The sequence below is a fragment of the Sciurus vulgaris genome (assembly GCF_902686455.1).
Source record: "Sciurus vulgaris genome assembly, chromosome: 6".
NCBI classification, from domain to species: domain Eukaryota; kingdom Metazoa; phylum Chordata; class Mammalia; order Rodentia; family Sciuridae; genus Sciurus; species Sciurus vulgaris.
Window position 1 is genome coordinate 72039107 of NC_136466.1, and position 14188 is coordinate 72053294.

Here is a 14188-nt window from a genome sequence, read left to right on the forward strand (position 1 = left end):
CAATACCCAGCACAGTGTGCCGCACAGGGTTGACCCTCATGGAATGAGAGGATGGAGGCACAAGAAACCAAGATCCAAGGGCCAGCTCCCTTCCTACCCCTAGAGCCCCTGAACCTGCAACCACTTCCAAGGACCACCAGGTGGCGCAGATCACTTATCGCATCTCTCCAGGCCATAGATTTGGATAGTCCTAGAAAATGGGTATATTAGGGCAGAAATTGGGGCAGGGAACATGATGGTTCATTAGAATACAGGAAGAAGTGTTAGAACTTTGATTTAGATTTATTTTATCTCCTCTTCTTTTAAATTTCTATTTTTGTGTATGTTTTATAATGTACATAATATTTTAGTACAGTAGTACATGTATATAATTTACAAATAAATAATTATACAATTAAAGAAGCAAACTAAAAATTTCTTCACTGATGAGAGGCACAACTAGTGCCCGGGGAAGCACATCTGTCCGAGGCTGATGGAGCTTGTACTTCTGTGGTCATCACCCGCCCTCAAAGCAGAGAGTGGGACGCTGACCGGAAAATCAAAGGACCTTTGAGGCAGCATGGAAAAAGTACAGAGAGCTCTTTTATGTTGCCTTTTCAATTTCATTAAAACGAACATTTACTTCCCCTGAGCAAAACGAAGGGGCCAGATGGTTTGGTTATAAAACACCTCAGTTGGTCCAACTTAAATAATCTGGATTTAAATCACTACATCTCTCCACATAGTCACATGTCCCTGTATCAAATGTGAGTGGGTTTGGAAATGTTAGATACTTAGTCAAGAGGCTGACTTATCTTATTAATTAAATATGTTACCACAGAGGTCAAATTGCTGGCCAAACTACATTAATGTATTTAAACAATAGGAAGGATTGGCTCATCATAGCCACCTTGAGAGTGCCTTCACCCCAACTCACTTGTGGGCCTGAGGAATGCAGGTTTCGAAGGATGCTAATCTGTGATGGGCATGTGGAAAATATCTCTATTCTTCCCAGATATGTCCTTAGCTAAGCCTTTCTGATTCACGAAAAAAATGAAAGAAATATCAGCAATCAGCAACTTTTCTTTCCACCTTTTCCCAAGACCAAAAATTAATGGCTTCCATAACCTTCCTCCACCACACATCTTTGGGCTTGTTGACAAGTGGCTCTCTCCAACGGGTGGAGTGTCTTTTATTCCTATGCATTAGTTCTGTACAAGAGGCCACCTCTGAACTCAGAGACCTGGCAGCACCAACATCAATACCCAAGTACAAACAAGGCAATGGTCCCATCCCACTTACCCCCCAGGACGGCCTTGGGACAGAAGGGGTGGCACACACAGGTCCTGTCTATTTAGTCCAAAAGCATCAACTGGAAGATCAGTTGTGAGTCACAGGTCAGCCGGAAGAGGAAAAGGCAGGTGAGGGGGTTTCATCACTATCTCCATCTTCCCTCCCAGACTGTCAATGCTATGGAGCCCAACTCGATAACAGGCAAAACTCTGAAACAGGCTTTTCCTTCATCTGATTTCATCCTCTGATAGCAATTCCAACCCCATCTTTAAAGGGATTCCTTATATATATATAATTTATATATATATGTACATTTATGTTTGTATAAAAAGGAGACAGTAGTGACCTCCATGGCTGGGAGGAGATGAGAGCACACACGTGTGTGGAGACAGCTTGGTACTGATCAGTGGCAGGCCCGGGTCCCAGATTATTGCAATGTGAGGCATAACTGGGCCTGATTGCAGATATTTCTGGGAGGAGGAGGAGCAGATGGTGCTGGTGGTCCACAGACCTGCTGCTGGTCAACTCAAAGGAAGGAGGAAGAGAAAAGGAAGGTAGGGGTCAAGGCTGAGTCCAGAGCCCAGACCTGCCCTCACAAACATGGGAGACAAGGGAGAAGCTTGATGAGAGGAAGGCAGCTAGGGGAAGCAATGGCCTTCTCAGCTTCTCCAGTGAGGAGGTGCTAGAGCGTGTACACCCTGGCCTACAAAGTGAGGCCCTGTGTGGAAAGGGCAATGAGGGCTGGGAGAAGGTCAAGGTCAGAGATGGCCCAGGATGCAAGAAGACCAATGCCATGAATGGCAGCTCCAACTCCTTGGTCCAAAGGGCTCTCCAAGCCCCTCTGGTTGCCTGTCAATTGCCTGGAGCTTGGTCCAAGTGGCCCCAGGCTGGAATTGTGCTCACTGACCCCTCTGGGGCATTTGCAGCATGTCCACACCAGCTAAGTATCAGACCCAGGAGCATCCTGTGTGGCTTTGTTGCCAGTCACAGGTCCATGACCCTGACTCAGGGCAGGGCTAGAGTGTGTCTTCCGTAGAGAAGGATCATCCCCTTCTAGCGTGGCCAGCCGAGCCTCAATTCGCTCCAGATCATCTGAGCCCACCTTGATTTTCACAACCAGGAGGTGAATATAGGTTTCATAACGACTTTTCTGGGGGAAAAAAAAGCAAGGCCAAAAGTAAGGTCAAAGGGCACACAGTAAAATGAAAAAAGATTGGTATCTTATATAACAAAAAAAATAATTTCCTTAATATTCAGAGACCTCTCACAATCAATAAAAAGGAAATAAAAGTATCCAATAAAAATAGAGAAGGGACATGCACATAAATTTCACTAATAGTTTTTAAAATCCAAAAAATTACCAGTGGTTTCTTGTATATGATAGCAAAGGCACAGGAAACAAAAGTCAAAACAGGCAAATGGGACTGCACCAAAATTTAAAATTTCTATACATCAAAGGATATAACCAGCAAATAAAAAGGCAATCTACAGAATGGGAGAAAATATTTGAAATTCATATATCTGATAAAGGGGTTAATATCTATCTCAAATATATAGAGAACTTCTACAACTCAACACCAAAAAAAATAGCAAACAACCCAATTTAAAAATGAATAAATGACATGAATAGGCATTTCTCTGAAAAAGATATACAAATGGGAAAAAAATGTTCCCCATCTTTAGTAATAAGAGAAATGCAAATCAAAACTACACTAAGATTCCATCTCACCCCAATTAGAATGGCGATTATCAAGAATACAAGCAACAATAGGTGTTGGCGAGGATGTGGGGAAAAAGGTACACTCATACATTGCTGGTGGGGCTGCAAATTAGTGCAGCCACTCTGGAAAGCAGTGTGGAGATTCCTTAGAAAACTTGGAATGGACCTACCATTTGACCCAGCTATCCCACTCCTCGGCCTATACCCAAAGGACTTAAAATCATCATACTACAGAGATATAGCCACATCAATGTTCATAGCTGCTCAATTCACAATAGCTAGACTGTGGAACCAATCTAGATGCCCTTCAATTGATGAATGGATAAAGAAACTGTGGTATATATATATACAATGGAATATTACTCAGCTATAAAGAATAATAAAATTATGGCATTTGCAGGCAAATGGATGAAATTGGAGAATATCATGTTAAGTGAGATAAGCCAATCTCAAAAAACCAAAGGACAAATGATCTCACTGATAAGCGGATGATGACACATACTGGGGGGTGGGAGGGGGGCAAGAATGGAGGAAGGAGGAACTGTATGGAGGGGTGGGAGGGGTGGGGGGAAGGAAAAAATAACAGAATGAATTGAACATCATTACCCTATGTAAATGTATGATTACACAAATGGTATGCTGTTACTCCATGTACAAACAGAAACAACATGTATCCCATTTGTTTACAATAAAAATAAATTTTAAAAAAGATATACAAATGGCCAACAAGCACATCAAAAGATCTTCATTGCTAAGCCAAATGTCCATCAAGAGATGAACAGATAAAGAAAACGTATTATGAGTATACAATAAAATATTATTCAGCCTTAAAAAGGAAGGCCATTCTGAAACATGCTACATGAATAAATTTTTTGGTGGTGTTGAGGGGGTACCAGGGATCGAACCCCGGGGTGCTTAACCACTAAGCCACATCCCCAGCCCTTTTTATTTTTAGACAGGGGGTCTCACTAAGTTGCTCAGGGCCTCACTAAGTTGCTGAGACTGGCTTTGAACTTGTGATTCTCCTGCCTCAGCCTCCAGAGCCTCTGAGATTACAGGCATGGGCCACTACACCTGGCTTACATGGATGAATCTTAACATTATGCTAAGTGACATAAGCTAGTCACAAAACGACGCATTCTGTATGGTTCAAATTATATGAGATATCTAGAGCAATCAAAATATAGAGTCAGACAGTAGACCTGGGACTACCAGAGACAAGGGAATGGGAATGAGGATTTGCTGTTTAATGGGTACAGAATTTCAGTTTGGAAAGATGAAAAGGTTCTGGACATTGGTTATTCAACAATATGAGTAGACTTACTACTGAACTATGCATTTAAAAATGGTTTAGGCAGAACCTTACAACCCAGATATTTTTGTCTAAAGGATTTAAAACTTAATTTGTCACCTTTTTTATTTCTTCCTGTACAACTTTTAGGTCATTTAGTTTGCTTCAAGATATAAATTATATTTTTAATAATTGAATTTATTTAAATTGTGGGGGATTTTTTGTTGTTTGGTTTCATTTTTTAGTTTTTTGTTTTTTGTTTTTTGTTTTTTGTTTTTTTTTTTACTATCTGGTTAGTATAAATATTTTCTTTATATGAGCAATATTTTCTTTGCATGAGGACTTTTTTTGGGATAAGTAAACTTCTATTAAAAAAAAAAATGGTTTAGGGCCGGGCGCAGTGACACATGCCTGTAATTCCAGTGACTCCAGAGGTTGAGACAGGAGGATGGCGAGTTCAAAGCCAGCCTCACTAAGCAACTCAGTGAGACCCTATCTCAAACTAGGGCTGGGGATGTGGGTAGGTGGTCTAGTGTCCCTGAGTTCAATCCCCGGTACCCCCAAAAAAATTGTTTAGGAGGTAAATTTTGTTACATATTTTATAATTTTAAAAGTTTTAATCTAAATTAAAATAGTAATGAGACACTTATATTAAACCTATCAGATTAGTGAATATTAAAACGTTTGACACAATTCTCAGTGAGGATGTGGAGAAATAGATTCAGGCATAAACTATTAAAAGGGTTATAAATTGGTGTTAACATTTAGGAGGGAGATTTAGCAGTGTCAGAGGATCTTGATTCTGACCTTCATGCCCTATCACATTAAAGAGAGGCTGGTGTCCTGGAAGGACTAGAGAATAAGGGCAAGGAACCCTTTTCTCCCCTAGTTCTGCCACATGAGCAAGACCCTTCCCCTGCTGGGCTTCACCTCCTCTTCCACACCACCACCCTTGCATCAAGCCAGGCAAGAATGAGAAAGACCAGGGTACTGGAGCTGTAGCTGAACACCTAGGTTAGGATCCTGGATCTTACACTTCTTAACTATATCACCTCAGGCAAGTGCTCTGAACTCTCTGAGCCTCAGTTTCCCCATCTGTAAAATGGGGATAGCAACAGAACCCTTTTACAGAGTCAATATGATGATTTTTATCAGTCAATACAATAGAAGCAAGGAGAGCCAGACCTAGTATTTAACAAGAGATCAATCTAGCTTTTGCCATCACTATTTTTACAGTGCAGAGAGTAGATGTGAGACTTTCAAAAGCTATCAAGCTTTCTGTTTTTCAAAAGGTCAGGGTCTGCTGGGAAGGTGGCTCAGTGGTAGAGCATTTGCCTAGCATGTGCAAGACCCTGGGTCTGATCCCCAGAATGAAAAAGAAAGGGGGGTCAGTGTCTAAGGCTGGCGATGTGGCTCAGTAGTAGAGCATTTGCCCAGCATGCACAAGACCCTGGGTTCAATACCCAGCACTGCAAAAGAAAAAAAAATCAGAGTCTACCCTGTGACTCTCCTCTCTCCCCAACACCTCAACGAAAAGTCAGCGTGGAAATCTAGAGACTGAGATTGGTGAGGTCCTGCCATTTGTGCTCTGGGAACTTCCTAGATCAGTCTTAACCTTTTCATCTGTCTGTCTGTCTGTCTGTACACCTCCATCTGCATGTCAGTCCAAAATGGACAAGTGCTTCCTGCCTTCCTCCCTCCTCCCAACCCTGCCTCCTAGACCCAACCAAAGTGATACACGGTCAGTCCCATCTACAGAATGTCATGAGGCAGAATCAAGGTAGTAGAGAGAGATAAGATAAAAGAGGGGAGTGTAGAAGAAGAGATGAAGTTGCTCTGCTTTATAAGCATATGTGCTGAAGGAAAAGGAGACCAAGGTTGGTGGGCAGGGGTGGGTAGATAGAAGTTGTAAAAACTGGTTGTAAAAACTTCCAGAGAAACTGGGCCTATCTTGGAGGTGCATGAGAAAGGACCCTGGAAAGGTGATGGCATTTCCATTGGGGTCTTTTGAGTGCTCTTGAAGAGACCCAAGGGAGGTGCAATTATTTGATTATCATTTGGCACCTGGACTGTGCAAGACTGGCCCACAGGAAGCCATGATCTATTAGATTACACTTGCCTTGGGGAAGACCCCAAAGTGGGGAACTCCCAAACTAGAAGCCCCTTGCTGTCAAAGGAGAGTGGTGGTAGGAGGTGGAGAGCAGGAGCTGACCTCCTCCTCCGGCCCCAGTTCAGACCCTCCCCATCCATCCCCCTGAGACCCACCTCGAATGTGAGATAATGCTCTTTCAGCCGGTATTCCTCGGCCTCTTTGGACTTGAGGCCCCTCTCCACTGGGTGGCACCTGTGCTCAGCCAACTCTGCAGTCACCTGCCTCAACTTGTTCTCATGAGACCGCAGCTGCTCCTCCTGCAAAGACAAGTCCTAGATCGTGAGACCTGACTCTCAGTTGTCACAGGGTGGGTCACCAATGGGAAATAGGCTAGCTGGAGTTCCCAAGTCCATGGCGGTAGAGTCAGGCTCTGAACCCAAGGGAGGGTTCCTCCCATCTTCTTCCTCTCCTTGCTCCCAGGGGCACCAACTCTATAATGTCCCTGCAAGCTCAGGAGATGAGCCCCTCACGCTTGTATGTGCCCATGCACATTCCATGACACAGACACACACCCAGACACATTGGAATTCTCACATGCACACACAAACACACTGAGCCAAGGGCCGGCCTGACCCCACTTATCTGTGGCTCCATATGACACATAACATTCTCTCACATTCCTTCTCAGGTGTGCATAACAGTCACAGATCCAGGATCACACCCAAAGATAAACTGAGAAAGACACTGTCACTGACTGACAAGGGCACACACATCCCACCCACCATAAGATAGGGCCCTTGTACAGCGTGCACATGCATGTGCATGCCTGTGGATGTGCTGCGGGACATGTGTACATGTGAGTGCACTGTGTTTACATGAGCACATGTATGCCTGCATGGTGCCTGTGTGTACTTGGTATGTTCACTGTGTATGCATACAGAGGAGCTCTGGGACAATGCAGAAGCCCCCAGAGCTCTGTGGAGAGACTAGGGCTCAATAGGAAAGGGGACAACAGCTGACAAAGTCAGGAACTTTGGAGCTTCCCCAGCCCTCTACCTCTCAAGTTCTGGTCCATTTATCCTTCCCTCTCCAAATATCCTGAAAACCTGGAGTATTGATTAGAAAAGCTTTTTGTAGGATGACAAATGAAACATCTCAGGATAAGCGAAGACATCAAAAGAGCACTGGATGCTACTTAAAAAATAATCATAACAAATGCAGAAGAATACTATTGGCAGGAACGTAAATTAGTATAGCCTCTCTGGAAAACAGTATGATGGTTCCTCAAAAAACTAAAAATGGAATTGCCAAGCAATCAATGCCCCACTCCTGGGTATAGATCCAAAGGAAATTAAGTCAGTATACAAAAAGAGATACCTGCATGCCCATGTTTATTGTGGTACTATTCACAATAGCCAAGACAATGCCCATCAACAGATGAATGGATAAAGAGATATTATATATAAACATTTATATAATTATATTATATGGAATATATATATGTATATATATATATATACATATATATATATATAATGGAGTAGTATTCAGCCATAAAGAATAATGAAATCCTGCTATTTGCACCAAAATGAGTGGAACGGGGTGACATTGTGTTAAGTGAAATAAGCCAGACACAGAAAGACAAGCATCACATGTTCTCTGTCATATGTGGAAGCTAAAAGAAAAAAGTTGACCTGAAAGTAGAAGAGGGATTAGTTCCTAGAGCATGGGAAGGGTGCAGGAAGAGGTGTGGTGAAGGCAGAGGGTGGGTGGTCATGCTCAGTGCATGATGTAAGCCTGGAAATATCTTGGCGAATCCCATTAATCTGTAGGATTAACATGTGTTAATAATGCTAATATTTAAAAATTAAAAAGAGCACTGGAGGAAGGGTTCACCATGTCTCACCTGCCCCTGGCTCCACATGACACAGACAACCTCTCCTATTCATGCTACAGACCCACAATCACACCAACCATAGGGCAAGGAAGTGTGCTCCTGCCACCCACCACAGCACAGCCAGGCCTCAGTCTTCCCTTCTGTGAGAGAAGGCACTGTGGAATGCAGGAGAACATCTACCCTTCCCTGATGTCCCTCAGCCCAGAACCAGGAGCCCTAGAGAAGGATCTGGGGTATGCTGCAGAATGGGAGGCCTGGGCCTGCGGCTGCCCCAGGGAGGTGTGTCGTTATCCCAGGAGCTTGAACCTGGCAGAGGCGAGTGGTGCAGGAGGGCAGCAAGGGCCGACAGAACTTCTTCATGGAGCTGACCGCTGCTGGAAAGGCCGGGGCTGAGAAGATGGCAGCCACCAGGTTGATCCGCAGGATCCAGGACAGCATTTCTTCCTTGCTCCTGGGGACAAGAGGAGATAAGAGAGGGCACCTGCTTCTCAAAAGAGGAGTCTCTGTCTTCCCACCCTGCACCCAGTATCCAGCTTTAGGCCTGGCACCTAAAGAGAGCATACTATTAGAGAGCACACTAATTCCTTTTTAAAGGCAAGGAAAGGAGGGAGGAAGGATGGGGCAGGGGGCTGGGTGGTCCTGGTCAGAACTCTGTAGAGAATTCCCATTCTGTCCCAGCTCCCAGGAAATTCTGAATTTTTTTGTGAAAATAAACTTGCCCAAGTCTAGAACTAATGCCCTGGAGCCCATGAGCTCAGGGGGTCTTCAGTGGTAGGAAGCAAGTGGTGGCCCCTCCACTGCCCTCCTGTCCTGTCCCTGCCACCTGCCCAGCACTTACTCTGATCTGCAGGCCTCACCTACCAGTGTGCCTCCTTTTTAGCTCCTCTAGCACATGAAAACCCCAATCTCAAGTTACAGAAGGATAGCTCGTAGCAGAGCATAAGGAAGGCCTTATAGGTCAAAGGCAGGGGTAGTCTTCACCACCTAAATTTAAAGTCAAGAATGATTGGTAAAGATTCCATCAACTCACCCTTCGGGGTCTTCAGTGTGTATCAGCAGCACCTGCAGGGCTTGTTAAAGCAAAATAGCTGGGCCGCCCTCAAATTTCTGATTGAATAGGTCCAAGGTGGGGCCAGCACCTAACCAGTTAAGTATTCCTAACCAGTTTCCAAGGGATGCTGAGGGAAACCCACTTTGAGAACCTAACTGTTGATCTGTTCTGGAACGCACATGCATGGGAAGCTAAGGTGTCCACCCACAGGGTACCAGGAAAGGAATGTGTGCAGGGTGGATACTGTAGGCCCTGAGCCCAGGTGGAAACGAGGGGCTCTGGCTCCTACTTACGGTGCCTGGAAAAGGAAGACCCTCCAGTCTGCGGTCTTCAGTTTGAGCACATTGGACTTCTTGCTGTAGTCAGAGGCCCTGGTGGCCAGAGCATGATGCACACGAATGGCGTTCTTCAAGTCACCCTCTGACAGAGCCTTGTCGGGCCTATACTCATCCTGGCGGGTGAGTGGAGATTGTGCTGTCATTACCAGGCTCTGGCCCACTGCCCCAAATGTTCCATTCTCACCTCCCTCCCTCTCACTCTCCTTTTCTGTCCTTCTATCTTCTTAACCCCCAGGAAGAATCACTTATGTACCCCTCCCCTGTACCCTAGTCTGTCCAAGAGGCCTGACATGGGTGGCCACTAAGCCACTGGGCATTTCAAACACCCCTCCCCCAAATCTCCAAAAATCCTGAGTGAGCTCAAGTCAAATCCTTAATGGGGGAGGGACCTAATACCTCTGTAAGCCTCATATCCTGTCCAGGAGCCCCTGGGCACCATAAGGCAGGGGCTGGATGGGACTGAGCTGGCTCTTCCTAGGGAACGACTCTAAAGCAGACTCTCACCTTCTGCAGGTACAGGATGGTCCCTTTAAGCACGGCGTAGAATTTCTTCCAGCCACGCCTCCCACGGGGTGCTGGGGAGGGAAATGCAAGTAGTGTGCCTGCAATCACCCACTCCAATATCTCCTACCTGCCTCCTCGGCATGTCTACCTGTGTGTGCATCCCCAAAGAAGTGGCCACAGCCTGGTGGGACCCCCTTCTGCCAGTATCCCTCCCCATGTCCCTTAGTCCAGCCTGATACCCACTCCTCTTGCCATCCATGTCAGCGTGAGTCTTCCGGGTCAGCACACCATGCTTGTAGGTGGTGGCGCTGAGAGCCTGTGGGATATCCAGAAAGGGGTTGCCACCATCCAGGATCCGGGTCACCTTCTTCGTGCCTGTCCCAAACTTGTCATCCACCAGCTCAGACAAGGATTTCCTCAGCTCATCTTCATCACTAGGAAGGTACCAGGCTGAGCATCACCTCCACAGAGGCCTCTGCCCCACATTGCTATGGCCTCTCCCACCAACTACCCCCTCTGAGAACCAGGGGAATCCAGAGGGAAAGGCCAGTCCCTAGATGTATAGCTGAGGAGGGTCCAGATACCAGATCCAGATCTCTGACTTCTCTCTTCACTTCTGATTGCTGACCTCTAATCTTTGATTTGGGGCCTCTAAGCTAATCCTCCACCCTTGATGACAAAGTTGGAGACTTCACTATCTTCAGGTCTCCTTCCCAGTCATCCTTCTCCTCTCTCCAACCCTGAGAGCCTAACTCTGGGCAGACTGAAGCTGCTGCACAAACCATGCACCACACAGCAAAGGGCAGGCCCATAGGAGAGGCCCCTAAGGTTCAGGCCCACCATGAGAGCCCTGATAGAGGAGTGCCAGCTATTTCCACTGGGGTCAGGGGCCCTGAGCCTGGGAACTCTACACAGATCCAAAGGCACAGGCTTCTCTGGGGAGCACAGCAGGGATGGGCTCCCTCCAAAGCCTCTCATAGCCTTTCCAACCAGCAAGGTTGCCACCCCTCCGGGCACCTCCAGGTCTCACTGCCTTCACAGGGGGTAGTCACACTTTCCCACTGCCAAGAGCAGTTACCACCCAAACATGGTAATACTCTCAAGGTTCTAGGGGTCTGTGCCTCCTACCTGTCAAGTTCCCAAAGGGGAAAGAGCTGTCATCATTGGAAATTTGGCAATATCCTCAGTACAGAAAAACAGTTGCAGACATCATTGAACTAAGTTCACAGTTCAGTCTATTCCACAGCATTGTCAACATTGCACACTTTTATTGAGACAGAAAATGAGCCCAAAAGGAAACTCAACAATGGATGTTGGCCAGTTGGACAGGGGTTATCAGGGCCCTTGGTTGGAAGGAATCAGCACCATGGAGAGTGGTCAGTGTGCTGAACCTGCAATCCCCTAGCCACTCCCTCTTCCCAGTGAAGCAATCTCCCCATACCTGTGCCCATGGGCACTACTCACATGGCCCATTCCAGCTTTTCATTCTTGATGGAGTTGTAAAGGGTCTGGGATAGGGGGAAAGAGAAAGGGAAGTTCAGGAGAAGAGTCTAAGAAATTCTCATTGATCTCTAGCAATGAGGGTCCAGTGAGGGAGCGACTTTTCAGTTAATAGGGCAGAGTGGGTGTGTGATTCAAACTTGTTTGTTGGATGGATAAATGAGAGCATGGGTAGATATATGGATGGGTGATTTTTAGTTATGTGCTCATTTACTGTTGTATTCCCAGGAGACTGTAAGCTTCATAGGTCAGGAGTTGCCTTTTTCTCCACTGAATCTCAACACACAATATATGCTCAACAAGATGGATGGGTTGATGGGAGGATGAATGAGTAGATGGACAAATGGGGGAATAGAGAGATGTGGGATGGGTGAGCAAGTGGATGGTTTGTATACGGGAGAGTGGGGATGTGTATGGGTGATGGGTAAGTGGATGGTACGTGAGTACCTGAGTTATTGAGTGGCTGTGTAGATGGGCAGAAGCATGTATGGGGAAAATGGGTGGGTGGATGGAGAAGTGGGTAGAGGTATGGATGAGTGGATTGGAGAAGTGAATAGGTAGGATGCAGTTTGATCTCACAGATATATTTACAAGTGTTTCTTGATAGTGAAGAGATCATTGTGTTAGGAAGAGAGATGGAGACAATGTTCTCTTTCTTGATTTAATTTTTAATTGACACTTAATAATTAAACATATTTACCTCCAGACTCACAATTCAACTACCCTCCTGCTACAACCGGATCATTAAAAAAAAATTAACTTATTATCTACCCCTCCTCCCCCCTCAAAAAATCCAAGTTTTCCTTCCTCCAAGCTAGAAAACTAACCAGGCTGGAAAAGTCAGAGTTCCACCCTGGGCTTCTGGGCTTCAGCCTCAAAAGAAAATTGATGGATTTAATTTCTGTGATGTTGGAGGAATGAGTGGGTTTTTCTCTGGGGTGATATGAAAATGGTGGAGGTGGCAGTGGTAAAGAAGGTGGTGATGGGTGGTAGCTGTGACAATTAATGGTAATGATGATTTTTACTGTGGCAGCAATGATGATAGTTGAAGCAAAACAATACACCTCATGAAGCCTACCCTTCTGCCTAACTCAGGGAATATGGAACAGTCACCTCTTGAGCCAGATGGTCTCTAACTCTGTCCAAAGTCATGGTGGCCCTGACTCTAGAATTAAGGGTCTGGAATGTCAGGATTTAGGTGAATGGAGACTAGTCTCCACACTCCCAGCTAGGGACATGGGAACCCCCATTCGGTAATACCTTCAGCAGGTCTTTGGCAAAGTCTTGGCCATCATTCAGCTGATCCAAGTTGGCGATGAATTGTTGGCAGGACATCTTCTTGCCAATATTCTGTAATGGAGAAACAGTTCTTCCTGAGGGTAAGGAAGGAGGCTGGTGTGGTCCCCACACCCTGCCCTGCCCCACCAGAAGAGATGAGGCAGCATCAAAGGCAGTAATAAAAATAATACTGCCTGGATTTTCCTTTGTCTCCAAGAGTTTACAAAACTCTTTCACATTCAAGATTCTACTTGATCCTCAAGCATCATGAAAGGTTGGGGTTCTTTTCAAACCCAGATGAAGGAGTCAGGTTTGGATGAAGCATTTTAATAGTTGGCATTTGTCAGGTGCCTATTATGTTCCAGGTACTATATTTGACATGCATTATCTTTTTTCTTCTCACCACATGGCAAGGAAACTGAGGTGCAGGAAAGTGAAGTGACATGCCCATGATCGCACAGCGAGGAAGTGGAAGGGCCAAGTGTGTCTGACATGAAAGCCCGTGCTCTCACCCGCTCCTCCATGGTTAACTCTCCCAAGGTCACTCAGCACCAGGACTTGAACCCAGGCCTCTCGGCTCCTGAGCAGAAGCTCTGTGTATTCCGCCACAACCGCCTCACCCTCTCACCTGCACAGAGGGGCAGCAAGACCTCCAAAAGGTAGGTGAAGTAAGGGAGAGTTTGGTTTTATGAGAGTCAAAAATCAATTTCCACCAATACACATGGGTGCCCCATGCTGAGTTTGGCTGATACAAAGAAAACCTGTGCAGATGGTTCACTACTGGAGACACAAGGAGCTGGGAATGACTATATCCATAAGGTTTGCCTCTTTTTAATCACTGAGACTTGAACCCTCCAAACCTAACACCTGATGTTCACACTTTCAGACTTTCTTTGGTGTGGCCACTTTTGAAGAAGCACTGGGTGGCATGTTTCTTTGTGAGGTTTTGTGAACTTGGGTTTGCTATAAAATAGTATCTTGTCAGATTTACCTATGGAACCTTGGTATCCCATGGGATAGAAATAGATATTCTCTCAGAAAAGCAGTTCATAATTAAATAAGTTTATTTATGTGTTTCAGAGTCTTTAATGCTTCTGGGTGTTGGAATTCTCCAAGGAGGGGATTCCACGTACACCTTCCCAAATTTATTGACCATGGCACCATTTTAGCAAAGTGAATCTATTAACATAATAGGGAACATTCACACACCACAGAAATAATTAGAAAAAAAGTGCTATAAAATTT

At 45.5% G+C, this 14188-nt stretch overlaps 1 protein-coding gene across 5 annotated transcripts in view; it reads right to left on the reverse strand.

Moving 5' to 3' along the window:
• Positions 1-281: 281 nt before the first annotated feature.
• The window catches only part of PSD2 (pleckstrin and Sec7 domain containing 2), a 72778-nt gene continuing 58871 nt past the window's right edge, over positions 282-14188 (reverse strand). For all 5 annotated transcript variants that reach the window (XM_079143954.1, XM_079143952.1, XM_079143953.1 and 2 more), the window contains 8 exons: positions 12926-13015; positions 11630-11673; positions 10409-10599; positions 10166-10236; positions 9617-9774; positions 8579-8723; positions 6549-6692; positions 282-2422 (listed from right to left, as the gene is read on the reverse strand). In XM_079143954.1, the coding sequence (XP_079000080.1) occupies positions 2213-2422; positions 6549-6692; positions 8579-8723; positions 9617-9774; positions 10166-10236; positions 10409-10599; positions 11630-11673; positions 12926-13015 (1053 nt within the window). In that variant the 3' untranslated portion in view covers positions 282-2212. The remainder of the gene's footprint in view (positions 2423-6548; positions 6693-8578; positions 8724-9616; positions 9775-10165; positions 10237-10408; positions 10600-11629; positions 11674-12925; positions 13016-14188) is intronic.